The following is a 13,859-nucleotide window of genomic DNA, read 5'->3' as shown; positions in this document are numbered from 1 at the left end:
AAAACACCCAGTTCTAGAACTGCACTTGGTGGTTACAAGACCCTCACGGCCACCAGCTCACGGAATGTTCTCAACCACCTCACCCCACTGTACAGCTGAGAAAACTGAGGCCCTGGGAGAGGACGTGATGGGTCTAAAGTCACAGAGGAGGCGGCAGGGGCAGTGCTCTCATCTTTGGGCTCCAGGCCCCGTGCCGTGTACTCGTTACCAGAGGTACTGTGCCAGCACCGGGAGGATGAGGCCAGTTGGGCTGTTTAAAAGTTTCTCCCCACACGTTCTCTTGCTTCATGCCATATAGGTATGGGACAGGCATTACTTTACAGAGACAGAAATGGAGGCTCAGAACCACGTACCCAGGCTATCAAGTGACATCACTGGGTCTGGAACACTCACCTGCCTCTTTTGAAGCCCAGCACGACTTCAGGGAAACACAGCCTAGCCCATCCCCCACCCCCACTGGGGCTGCCTGCTTGACAGTCAGTCCTCTCTGCCCCCTCCCTGCCCCTGCCTTCCAGTCAAGGTGATTCTGGACAAATACTACTTCCTCTGCGGGCAGCCTCTCCACTTCATTTCGAGGAGGCAGGTGTGTGATGGCCAGCAGGACTGTGCCTCTGGGGAGGATGAGCAGCACTGTGTCAAGACCTTCCCCGATGGGTCCCCAGTAGCAGGTGAGTCCAGGGGCTGGAGGGATCAGGGCGAAGGTCACAGCAGGAAACCAGCTCAGGTCCCCCTTGGTCCAGGGCACAGCATCTGCCAACTGACTGGTCCGTTTCCATCCCTACTGCAAGGTTCGTAAGAGCAACAGGACTAGATTCCCAGTACTTAACATGGAGCAAATACTCAGTGAATATGAGGAACAAATGCGGACCGGAAGGGACAGGAAACTGTAACACAGCCTGCCTCTTTCTGCTACACCAGGGTGGAACTGAGGCAGGCAGCTGGATTGGATAACACTGGGGAGTTCCCTCCTTTCTATGACATCTGTTCTTTCAAGGGGACTAGAAAAGTGTCAGGCCATTAACTATTGATCCTTCTATCCATCAGGTGTTTACTGTAGCCTGCTACGTAACAAGACTGGGCTAGGTCCTTCAAAGGACTAGAAGAGGTTTCCAACAAAAAACTCACATTCTTTCTTGAATGGGGCTGGCCCAGCTTCATTCACCTAGGACTTGGGATCTGGAGAGAAAAGACAGCCAAGAGATGGGTGTTGGGGGGTTTTGATGGGTAGGACTAAGTGACTTCTTGCATATATGCTTTTTCTTTTTTTTTAATCAGAAGTCAAATGCCTATGGGCACCGGCCATCCGACTGCCAATAATACTTCCCTCTCAACCTCCTCCCTCTGGCCTCACGTCAAAAAGAAGCTAAGGTTCCTCAGGGGGAAGTCGCCCAGGCTAGGCAGGCTGTGTGGACCGTGGGTAGAATCACCATAAATCATTAAAACTGGTATCTGTAAGAATAAAATGGAGAGCTGCTGGTAATTCTACCAAGACAACAGGTCCACAAGGAGGTTCTTTCCAGAACATATGGTCACCCTAACTACCATCAAAATGAGGCTCAATCAGGCAAAGCCAAAAAGAAGAACATCCTTTGAGTTTGAAAGGGTTGGTGTTCTGTGATGCTCTACAGTCTGGGCGCAGGGAGGTTGTGCTGGTCCCATGATGAATTCTGAGGGAGATGGGCCAGACAGGTCCCTTCCCTGGAACTGACCCAGGTTCTTCCCCTCTCAGTCCGCCTCTCCAGGGACCGATCCACCCTGCAAGTGCTGGACCCGGCCACACGGAGCTGGGCCTCTGCCTGCTTTGACAACTTCACAGAAGCTCTGGCCAAGACAGCCTGTGGGCAGATGGGCTATGCCAGGTACTCGGCCCCAGCCTCCAGAGGCCGTCCCCTCACCCCTACAACCTCCTCCCTCCTTCCTCTTTTCCTCCCTCCCTTCCTAAAAATATAGATACAGAAGTCAGACAGAACTGCTCTTAGACCTGAGCACTTTCACATACAACCACCATGAAGTTCAATCTTCTAAACCCTGGTTTCCTCAAAGGTTAATTGGGACAAGCATGGCAATGTCATAGGATAGCTATCAGGTGCAGTGAGAGAATGTAAGCCTCACCACGCACCCCCAGCACAGTGCTGGCTCCTCGAGACCCTCACTCCTTCACAGCTCAGCAAGAAGCTGCCCTGTTCCAGGGTATAATACTTACTTATTCAATGTCCCATTGGTTAAAACTCAGTTTAAACAAACCTGATTACATTGAGACCCCATTGGCAATCACAGCTCTGCCGGTGAATATCTACAGCAGCTCCAAATCTTCAGTGGGTGAAGAGTTATGTAATCATAAGGGTGATCTGCATGATGCCTTTATATTCATTTGATCTTGGCAAAAACCAAAAAGGTTGTTACTACTGTGTCTATTTTAGAAACAGGTTCAGGGAAGATAAGTAACTCGCCTAGTAGGAGCTAGGGAAGGAGAGGCTTGGGGGCTGTGCCCAAGCCCCCTTGATTCCTGGGCATCAGGAGTTCTCACAGCATCTCTGTTTCCAGCTTGGGTAATTCTCTCCTCCTCCAGGCCTTCCCTATAAAGGGAGGAGAGGCGAGGCCACCGACCACTCAGAGAGCATAAACAGAGAGGAGGGAAAAGAACCCATTTACTCAGCTGCGGAGTGGGGCAGGTCCCCAAGGACTCTAGGAAACTGGTCTAGGCAGAAATGAGAACTGCTAGGCAGACACCATCAGTCAATCATGGAACTCTCTTCCATCCACCTCTAAAGCAGCCTCCAGGTCCTTTTTCAGTAAATGCTCCCGGCAGCATTACTGATCCATCAGACCTTGTGGCCCCCTGTGCTCTCTGGTTATCAGGCCTCTCTGCTGCTCAACACTCTCCATGTGGCACAATCCTGGAGGGCTGCTTATGCCTAGCCCTGCTCTTACCCCTCCTCCAGCAGCAGCCAGGCCTCTCCTGCAGCCAGCCCCTCCTCCTCACTGCAGTCCAGCCACTGCAGCATCAGCAGGGCCCAGCACCACGGGCAGCACCACTACTGCGGCTGCCTTATGCAACCAAGGTGTCTCCCCGGCTTCTTAAGGTAATAGGATCCTAGCGTTTCTGCCCTTCTGGAGTGTACTAATGCACCAAACCAGCTGGCTTCTTGAGTTCTACAGAATCAAAGCCAGTCAGAATTATTCATTAGGATGTAATGGGTGAACAGATTTTAACTTTCCAGGGACTATCCGTTTCTACCACTGTCCCTCCTTCCGGGTCTCAGATTTCTCTACTCTCTCCTTCCGCCACCTAGATAAGAAGCCCTTTTTGTCCCAGGACCATAAAACCTGAGATGGCTCAAGATGGGAGAGGCTCTAGAGATCAGGGGGTCCACCTCTCATTCTATAGAGGGAGAAAGTGAGGCTTAAGGAAACCCGGGGATGGGTGTGACCTGTCAAGGTTACACATCAAGCTAGTGTCAGAGGCAGGACAAGAGCCTCCATCTCCAGGCCTCTGAAACCTAGCACCGCCACACCCAGGCCCTTCCAGGTATACCTGGGCCCACCAGGTGTGCACAACTCCTGACCTGGAATGTGAGAGCATCAGCGGTCAGTAACCCCATGCCTCTGTCATCCTGAGCCCTGCGCACAGAGCCAGCACTAGCATAGCTGGATGAGGAAGGATGGGACGATCAAAATGATCGGATGACTCAGGGGAGCCTTCCTGGAGGAGTTAAACTTAAACCCAAGGTTTGAAATTAGACAAACACGGATCAGTGGAGAGAAAGAGGGAGGATGCTCCAAGAGAGAGACTCTTCCTGACTCATGTGAAGATTGATCTTGTCCTGTCCTACCTCCAAGGGAGCCATAAAGTATCCCCACTACCCAATTCAGCCCAGATGCCTTGTTCAGAAAACCGAATATCCACATTCCAGTTCCCTGGCTGTGATTCAGGGGAAAATATGCTATGACATTTGAAATAGGGCTACAGCTGGGAGTTAGGAAAGCATGTCCATAAGTTGTCCAGAACTCTGGGAAAGCAAGATCACATCAGCATTGTGCCCAGATCTGAGTCCTGGTACACATTCTTTCCCACCACAGCTCCTGGGAGTGGGGGCTACTCCCGACATCTTCTAACCTCCTGCCCTAGCTCACATCTCTCTCTCTCTCTCTCTCTCTCTCTCCCCCCCACCCACCCAATGTGAGCAGCAAACCCACCTTCAAAGCTGTGGATATTGGCCCAGACCAAGATCTGGATGTTGTTGGAATCACAGAAACTGGCCAAGAGCTTCAGGTGCAAAACCTAAGTGGGTAAGTGAGAGGATGCCCCCTGGCCCACAAGAGGCTCACATATGGAGGCTGCCATCGGGGCTGTAGGCAGCCACCCCAAGCAGGTGCAGCAAGGGGAATTAAGTCAGACCACAGGAAGAAGTCCAGGCCATGCAGACTGTCAGATACCAAGAGCTAGAGAATCAGATCTCTGAGAGGTTTTCTGGGTTGACTCCATTTTTTATATAAAACAGACATCTGGACAAGGTATGGTATCTACATGTTGGTGGCCTTTTAATCCAAGAATAAAACAAAAAATTTTCCTACTGCTTTACGCTCCCAATTAAACCCAACAGGCAAGATTCCAAAGGTCACTTTGTCCATCCCAGCCACTTACGCAGGCCAGAGTAAGACCTCTCCATGTTCCCAGCTCTCCAGAGAAAAGGCCCCACAGCCTCTGGCAGAGGCCTTTTCCTCTGCCTCTCCACCCTGCACGAGAGCTCAGCATCTAGAGAAAAATGGTCACACCGCAGCAGAGAGCCCTAGAGAGGATGCTGGCTCCCTAGCATTCGGGGATGCTGCCAAAGGCTTCTCATTCTCCAGAGAGTAAATCTTAAAAAGAACCACAATGGCAGCAGAAGGATCATGTGCCTGTAATTCCACTGAAATCCCCCTTTTTGTTCATTTGAAAAGCACACAGCATAACAGACACTGTTCCAGGCTGTGCTCTCCTCCACTCCAGGATGCCAAGGGCTCGGGTTGGGCTTGGACGCAGGCAGGGCCCAACACATTGTGAGTGCTTAACATCAAGGATCTTGAACCCAAACCAACTGAATTGCTCTGAACTAAATGGTCATATGGTTTCTATATGGTCCCCAGGATGTGGATTTCAGATTTCCCAGGTGTGGGGAGGGGACTGGAGTCAACAGGGCCAGGGGACCGAAGTCCTCACCTCCCACAGAAACCACAGGTCCTGTGTTTCCCTTCCAGACCCTGTCTCTCGGGCTCCCTGGTCTCCCTGCACTGCCTTGGTGAGTACACCCCATCTCGGAGGGTTTGGGCCCTGGGCCAGCAATGAGTAGAGAGAAAGACCTTCATCCTCATTCTTAAATCTCTCAGACTCTAAGTTTCTCTCTGTTTTGTCCCAAACTTGCTTCCTTGGGCCTTGGGTTTGTAGGGCAGTGCTCCTTCAAGAGGGGACGTTAAGAACTCTTTAGTACCGTCCACACACAAACCCCACAACTGAAGAAGAGAGCTGGCAGGGAACAGAAAACTGGAAAGGATACAACTGGGCCTCCACGCCCTCCCACCCTGGTCAGGCCCACAAGGTCTCTTCTGTCACAGTGTCATTCAGTTTAGCAAAAACAGACTGTGTCTAGCATTATCAGGCACACTGGTACGAAGTAGAAAATACCAGATAAGTCAAAGAATTGGCCCCTCTCCTCCGGAGCTTATAACAGAGAGGAGAGAGAGAGAGAGAGACACAAGGCCACAGGTAGGTGGAAGGTGCCAGACCGAACAGCGCTCACAGCTGACCTGCCACAGAGAGACTGAGGCACCAGTCCCACTGGCTTCCAGTGTGACCTTGAGTAATTCACCTGACCTTTCTGCGGGTCCTCTTCCCAAGAAGACCTTTTGTCCAACTGCCCCAGAAGATCCTTACAGAGGAGAACAGAAGAGAAAACAAACTCTGTGACCCACCTTATCCTCCCAGACTTGTGGAAGAACTGAACAGAGCCTGCCAGGCTGGCCAGACACTGGATAGGTGGAGTAGAACAAGGCCACTGTCACTGCCTTTGCTGCTGGGTAGTATACAGGCTTCCCTGTTGGATGTTAAGACTTTCTGTCGTGATCACGTTGATGCCCACAATCCCCGGTGTGTGGGGATGGACACACGGTGGTAGTGAATGACTGAACCATTAGTCACATCATCTGCACTCTGAGCTGAATAGCCCTGATGTCACAGAGAGGTTGAAGTCACAGACCTTCCCTTGAGGAGCTGTCAGTCTTACTGGGAAGACCAAAGCACAACGGAAATGAAAGGCAGGCCAACACTGGGAGCAGGCTCTGGAAGTTCCAAGATAGGGAAGTCCCCAGGGATTGAGTGGCCCCAAGGGGGTGGTACCCAGGCTAAACACTGAGCTGTAGGCTCCCAGAAGGGAAGGACCACGTCTGTCTGTCTGTCTGTCTTGTCTTCCACTCTCTTCCCAGCATCCCTGAACACAGCAGGCACTTAATACAAATTTACTGAATGGATCAATGGTTTAGATAAGTAGCAATAGGACAGCATCTCAGGGATGGGGGCTTCCTCAAGCAAAAGCAGAATGACTTTTTAGGGAGCTACAAGCAGATCGATTCGGCTAGACGGAAACTTCAGATAAGGACAGCAGGCAGCTGCCAGAAGAAGTTTAAACTCTACCCTAGAAAGAAAGATGCCTCAGGGCTGTGAGGGAGCAAGGAGACACAGAGAAAACAGATTTTGGAATAACAAGTATCTGAAAAGCCCTTGGCTGGCATAGGCCCAGAAAGGATGGCAGCCTTTTCCTGGGAGAACCACCACTGTGGCCGTGACCACCAGGACTGGAGAGACTGGAGGGCAGGGAGATAGAAATGGAGGCTTTTACCAGAGCTTGAGGGCCATGATGGAAAAGCCAAGGACAGTGGCATATGAAAGAGCATAGGATGGCAAATTGGGAGACTCACTCATCACAGGGGAAGGGACTTGGAGAAAGGTGAGTTTAGGATAGGAAGATCTAGTTTCTTCCCAGTCCCAGCTCCCAGAGCAGTTTGTGGGCATCTGCTTGCCGATACTCCGCAGAAGCAGCTGGGACACTCCACCTGGGCAGGACTTTTGTAATTCTCTACCACCTGTTTGGTTGGAAGGCCATGAATTCCCAGCACAATGGACACACCCATGTTCACAATATAAACACATCCAAAGCCCAACAAAGGAGATAGAGATTGAGAAAAAGTCTATGGTCTGGGATACCAGCTTCCTAGGAATAACTCAAAATGGGCAGTCCTCCCCACCCCTTCAGGTCCCAGTCATAGGGGCCCTGCTCTAAGGGAACAGACTCAGGGCTCCAAGGGGAGGCAGTCCATCCATCAAGAGCCTAACTCCTGATTTCTCCCCCGTCCCTGCTGACTCCAGCCTGTGGGGACAGCCTGAAGGCCCCTCGGGTAGTGGGCGGGGAGACGGCCTCTGTGGATTCTTGGCCTTGGCAGGTCAGCATCCAGTACAACAAACAACACATCTGTGGAGGGAGCATTCTGGACCCCCACTGGATCCTCACGGCAGCCCACTGTTTCAGGTAAGGCTGCACCACAAGGAAGCCTTGGGGCCTCAAAGCCTTGGAGGGCCTAAGTACCCAGGTTCCCCGTCTCCCAGCCTGTGTTCCAAAGCCCTATCCTCTCTTTCCCCTCCCTCTACAGAACACGTCCTTGCGTGTGTCCACCCCCAATGAAACACTGAACACGACGTTCTTTGTAAGCCACCCAGGGTCTGAGAAGAGGGCGCTGGTCACCAAGCTTGACCTCTTCTAGCTGGGAAGCAATCAGATACCCAGGGTCCTCAGTCCAGCCCCTAGCATTCACTCCACAGAAGCTCTTTCCATCCATCTTCCTGGAGTCCTGAGAATGCGCACCTTCTGCCAGTCTTCTCTGAAATGGTTCTGGGATTGAGAGTCACTGCCACTCCCCCATTATACCCAAAAACTTAAAGCAGAAAGCACAGATTCCTTTACAAGCCAGCAGAGAGAGGCCTGCCCATACCTCTGGGGAAGGACTACTCCCAGGCCCTCTTCAATTTCCTTCCTTCCTTCATTCATTCATTCATTCAACATCTAATGAGTACTATATTATGTATCCGTATGCATTAGCTCCGTCAGCACCTTAGACGAATTCAGAGTGTAGGCCAGAGATTCTTAACCTTTGAGATCTGACAAAGCTCTAAGTCCTTTCCTGGGAAACCACCCATGCACACTATGCAGGCAGGAGTGTCTGGAGTCAGGAGGCAGACAGACAAGTATATAACGAAACTGACAAAACTACTCAAGTATCACATGAGTAGCATAGACAGTACCAGGGGCGGGAAAGTGCCAGGCCCCCAGAGTTCAGGTGCTGGGAACAGCCCCTTCCCTGGCCCTCCAGTTAGAAGTTTCCTTGAGCAGGTTTCACCAGGGGAAAGGATCAAATTCCCTTTTAGAATTTGGCCTTTTGTGAGGGATTCCTCGGACCTGCTCCTTCTCTACCACCCCTGGCCTCACCATCGTTACCCCCTACAGCAGGTACATTCAGCACCCCAACCCCCAGGGCCCTGGGGACCCAGCTGTGGGCAAAGACTGCACAGGCTTGGCTCAGGCCTGAACTCCACTGTCTCTGCCCCCCCCCCCCCAGGAAGAATCACGATGTATCCACCTGGAAGGTGAGGGCTGGCTCAGACAAACTGGGCAACTTCCCATCCCTGCCTGTAGCCAGCATCTTCGTCATTGAGCTCAACACCACGTACCCAAAAGAGAAGGACATTGCCCTCGTGAAGCTGCAGTTCCCACTCACATTCTCCGGTGAGAGGTGGCATGTAGGAACAGACCCCTTAGGCCAAGTTATACTCCCCTTCTGCTACTAGCTCACTAACTGGCCTTGGGCACACTGTTTCTCCTCTCAAGCCCTCAGCTGTACATTTGTTTCCAGTGAATACACCAGCCTAACATCAGTGAGGGGCCATGAGAAACTTTTCAGTTGTCAGCTCACAGCCCACCCCACCCAAGCTGGGTTCTTTTGAGGTCTGCTTTCTCCATGTGGAGCACCTCAAGTGAGAATCATAGACTCATCAAATCTTGGGGCTGTAAGGGAACTAAAAGATCCTCTAGTCCATCCTCCACTTTCAACGAGTGCCAAGAGCCTGCACCATATCTCTGCCAAGGGGTTACTGCGCCCACCTGGTCTCCTCCAGGGGCAGAGAGCTCATTACCTTTAAAGCAGCCCACGGAATCTTTGAACAGCTCTGTTAGATGACTCATGCTTGGACAGTATTTCTCAGCATTTGAAACTGTCAGTTCCAAAGGACACTGGTCCCTTGGAGAAAAAAACGGGTTCTATTCTAAATTTGGGAAACATTTTTATAGTAGAGCTCTTTTCTTGGGGCACATTAGTATATAAAGACATAAGGTCTTTAATTTTTAATTTTCTTGCATTATGTTTAAACTATACTTCAACTTATTTGACCACAGAACTTTCTCATGCCACTTCTGTTAACATCCCCTGGAATACAGGTCATAGAAACCCTGGTGTCAACCTTTCCAGAGCGCTTAGCCACCAGGCTCTCCCCCCTTTCTCTCTGCTCCCGGCAGGCACAGTCAGGCCCATCTGCCTGCCTTTTTTTGATGAGGAGCTCACTCCAGCCACCCCGCTCTGGGTCATCGGATGGGGCTTTACGAAGCAGGATGGAGGTAAGTCCTGGGCTCAGGAACACAGGGCTGAGGGAGCAGCTCCTGGAGGTGATGGGAAGGAGGACCACCCTGGGGAAAAACCCATCCTGGAAATCCAAGCACTGAGATGCCAGGTAACCCAGAGAATTATCCTGGGTGGGGGTAAGAGGCAAGAATGGGAAAACGCATGTGTTTTCATTTTCCCAGGAAAGCTGTCTGACACACTGCTGCAGGCCTCGGTTCAGGTCATTGACCATACTCGGTGCAATGCAGAGGACGCCTACCAGGGGGAAGTTACTGAGCAGATGCTGTGCGCTGGCATCCTGGAGGGCGGCGTGGACACTTGCCAGGTGGGATCATGAGGGAGTTCCTTGGATAGAGATTTTGGTCCTGGAAAAAAAAGTAAGTCCAGAGGCCAACAGCCCCACATGAAGTCCTGCATACAGCGGGCGCTCAGTCCTGATGAAGGGAAGAACAGAGAGAGGGAGGGAAAGAAAGATTACAGTCAGATAAGGATGAAAGGATGGACAGAGACAAGCAGAAAGATTTCAGTTGTGTATTTCACCTACAAAGGTGGTTAGCCACCCCACCTGCTCTTACCTCCCATCACCCACAGGAGGAGTCATGTGAGGGCAGGAAGGCCAGGTCTGTTTTCCCTAGAACTGTCAAGATGCTGAACTAGACTAGAGAAAACCCATCTCCTGCTGGATGAGCCCTGGAACAATGCCTCCCACACCCCCAAACCCCATTAGTCCCTAAATACATTTTCACTCCCTCCATCCCCAGAGGTTCTCCCAAGCCATTTTCACTAAAGCCCTAAACCCCACTCTGACCCCATTCTCAGTCATTAAATTCCTCCACTCAAGAGGTAGCTCTTGGCCATCACTTGAATGCCAGGTGAATACTGGGTTTTGGGGACAGTGTCTTCTGCCCTCGGGTAGTTCACAGTGGTGGGCAAGAGGGGCAGTTAGGCTATAGTGTTACTAGGTTCTGAGGGAGGAAGTCTAGGGGGCTATAGGAGCTGGGACAGACACCCAAAGTAGTGCACTTTTCACTATCTGACATGCTCTGGTCTGTTGAGTTGTTTGCTTGTTTATTCTCTCTCTCTTCTCCATCTAACTCTAAGCTCCCTGAAGGCAGGATCTTCGTTTCTTTCATTTATTGAATCCCAGTTGTCTAGAATGGTACCTGGCATGCAAAAGGCAACCCATGAGCAGCTAAATAAATTTAGGAAGTACCAGATTAAACAAAGATAATCAGTCTTCTCACTGAGAAACCCCTTAGAGCCTTGAGTTTGCTAGCGTGCCTTGGGAATCTGAGAGAAGGCACACCAACAACTTACTTGACCACAAAAACAACCCTTTCGTCTCAAATGGAAGGGCCTTTCAGGCTGCAGGAACAGCATGAGCAGAGGCAGTGAGGGCAGAACAGCACAGAACACTGGGGAGCAGTGGGGGGAGCACAGAGGAACAGATGGGCCAAGGAGAATCCCACTCCTTCACCCCGGCCCTGCTTGCCCTCCCCAGCAACCCCTGTTCTGGTGTTTCACAGGGTGACAGTGGTGGGCCCCTGATGTATCACTCTGACCAGTGGCAAGTGGTGGGCATCGTGAGCTGGGGCCACGGCTGTGGGGGCCCCAGTACCCCAGGAGTATACACCAAGGTCACAGCCTATCTCAACTGGATCTACAATGTCCGGAAGGTGAGCCTGTTGTGCCGCCCCCTTCCTCCACCTTAAAGGTACAAACTATCTTTAGTTTGACTTAAATGGCTCTGAGATGACCCCTGACATCCTAAATCATCTTCCCCACCAGGGAAAACCTGCAATTCCACCAGAAGAGCTGAAATTTCGTAGTCTGAGATTCCAAATGAATGCAAACGCCTTAGGGTATAGAATAAACCCAGCTTTATCATTCTCAATTCTCTGGCAGAGAGTTTCCCAGGAACAGACTCCATTAAGGAGGAGGGTAGAAACGCTCAAGAAAATTCCCTAGAGGAGAGAGGAGAAAAGAGCTTCAAAAAAGGCAGGCTAATTCCACACACATCACCACCTTGTCCAGTTTCAAATCATGTCTTTGTTGGTCTCTTTTATCATAGGCGGAGTCATGATGCTGCTGCCCCTCCATTCTCCTGGAAACAGCCTTCCCCTGTCCTGCCCACCTGGGGATCCCAGAAGTCAGACGGAGCAAGAGCCCCCTAGGGCACACCTCTCTGCCCACAGCCTCAACATTTCTTGGTGCAGCAAAGGGCCTCCATTCTTGTAAAAGACCTCACAGCCCAAAGGCACCCAGAAGGAAGTCAGCAGCCCCAGCTCTGCCACCCCTGGGGCTCCTGATGTCCCTGGGAGAAAGACACAGCCCACTGGACAGGCCAGCCTTCTGGCCAAGGTCTCAGAGGCATTGCTAAGCACAAAAGAAACTTTCCCACCCCGCTGAATGGAAGCAGACTCTCCAATGAGAACCCAGTACCAAGGATTGGAGTAGAGGGAGGAAAGAGTCTGAGTCAGCCCTCTCCTCCACTCATCCCCAGGCCCAACAGAGCAAGAAACCAGTTGTAATTTAAAATGCACTGCCCTGCTATTGGTACAACTACTATTACTTACTGTTATGACTGTTAGCTCTATGGCTGCTGCTATTAAACAGGTTTGTGCGAAGTCCTTGACACAGGCAGACTGGGCTGCATGCTAAGAACTGGACTATGCTAAGGACTACTGCATCATTCTTGAGCCTAAGTATAAAAAGGTCTTGGGGAGACCACTGATTCTCAAACAACGAAAAAGAGACCCAAAGACCAGAGAGAACACCTATGACTTGGGAGAGGGAGGATTTAGGTACTCAAGACTGACAGTAAATCATGGTTCCCCCAGTGGCGGGAAAGAAGATACTGCACCTTTGAGTCCTTACTTCTACCTAGAGAGTCCAGGCTGGTTGCTTTCATTCTTTAAAAAAAATAAATAAATAAGAATTATCACCTGTAAAGTCTGAGGTGGTCCTTAAGTGGGGTTCTAGGGACGTAAGCACAAGTCCTACACTCAAATGGTCAGAGAATTAAGCGCCATGGACTTCTCGGGTCACTGCATGGGGGCCTGGGTATTCTGAGGCCTAAATCCTGAATATACTTGGTCAGATCCTAAATATACTTGACAATGCTTTACTAGGTTCTCAGAAAATAACAGAAATCCTCAAAGACGAAAAAAAAAACAATCAACCAAGCAAAGCTATCAGAATCATGAGCTGAAACAAAGATAGATATCTGGGAGCAATAGCTAACTAAAATCTGGGGTGTCCAAGGGACCAAGACCTATATGAAAGCTGAGATCAGAACTAAACCCAGACCCAGGGCTCACCATCAAAGATCAGCCAAGATTTTTTAAAAAGAAAACCTCAGGAGTGGGAATCATCAAAAATAACAAATTTAGAACCTCAAGGACCTTAGATGTTCGAATTATCAGATTATAAGAAAAAGTGATACGGTAGAATACTTCTACCTGCCAGACGCTATTCTAAGTGCTTCACTGTGTACTGAGCATTTAAGACTCACAGAAACGTACGAGATCAATGCCATTCATATCCCATCCCCATTTTAGGGGTAAGAAAGTAAGACTCAATGAGGCTAAGTATCTTGCCTGAGGTTACATATGGGAAAGGTGAATATGAGTATTCTGACTCCAATGTTCATGCTATAAACTATCACACTATAGGACAGCCAATAATTTACACATCTTTAAAGAAATTTAAAATGGGTACCTTTTCCACATTTTAAGATACTTTTAAATACTTTTAATTTAAAACCCACATGAGGGGCGTCTGGGTGGCTCAACGGGTTAAGCCTCTGCCTTCAGCTCAGGTCATGATCTCAGAGTCCGGGGACCAAGCCCCACATCGGGCTCTCTGCTCAGCAGGGAGCCTGCTTCCCCCTCTCTCTCTGCCTGCCTCTCTGCCTACTTGTGCTCTGTCAAATAAATAAATAAAATCTTTTTTAAAAAAAAAAAAAAACATAAAATTTAGTATCAACCATTTGTAAGTATACGGTTCAATGGTGTTAAATACATTCACATTGCTGTGCAACCATTACCACCATCCATCTCAAAGCTGTTTTTTCCTTTCCAGAACTCTGTACCCATTAAACAATAACTCCCCATTTCTTCTGCCCCTGAATACTTGGAAGCCACCTGCCTACCTTCTGT

The 13,859-nt window shown here is 50.1% G+C and overlaps 1 protein-coding gene across 4 annotated transcripts in view; it reads left to right on the top strand.

The window, feature by feature from the left end:
* The window catches only part of TMPRSS4 (transmembrane serine protease 4), a 32,832-nt gene extending 20,214 nt beyond the window's left edge, over positions 1-12,618 (top strand). Inside the window, exons 4-13 of one of the 4 annotated variants that reach the window (XR_006820006.1) lie at positions 516-668; positions 1,730-1,859; positions 4,189-4,290; positions 5,239-5,279; positions 7,400-7,559; positions 8,644-8,810; positions 9,597-9,695; positions 9,882-10,024; positions 11,234-11,375; positions 11,771-12,618. Coding sequence is in view for 3 of the 4 variants with exons in the window: in XM_046016202.1 (XP_045872158.1) it covers positions 516-668; positions 1,730-1,859; positions 4,189-4,290; positions 5,239-5,279; positions 7,400-7,559; positions 8,644-8,810; positions 9,597-9,695; positions 9,882-10,024; positions 11,226-11,375; positions 11,771-11,782 (1,157 nt within the window). In the remaining variant the exon portion in view is untranslated. Of the gene's footprint in view, positions 1-515; positions 669-1,729; positions 1,860-4,188; positions 4,291-5,238; positions 5,280-7,399; positions 7,560-8,643; positions 8,811-9,518; positions 9,696-9,881; positions 10,025-11,225; positions 11,376-11,770 lie in introns of those variants that run through there. The other 3 variants (XM_046016203.1, XM_046016202.1, XM_046016205.1) reach the window with 3 other exon arrangements.
* The last annotated feature ends 1,241 nt before the right edge of the window (positions 12,619-13,859 follow it).

This window comes from Meles meles, chromosome 8 (genome assembly GCF_922984935.1).
Source record: "Meles meles chromosome 8, mMelMel3.1 paternal haplotype, whole genome shotgun sequence".
NCBI classification, from domain to species: Eukaryota; Metazoa; Chordata; class Mammalia; order Carnivora; family Mustelidae; genus Meles; species Meles meles.
The sequence above is the reverse complement of the archived record's forward strand: the minus strand, read 5'-3'. Positions and strand labels throughout refer to the sequence as shown.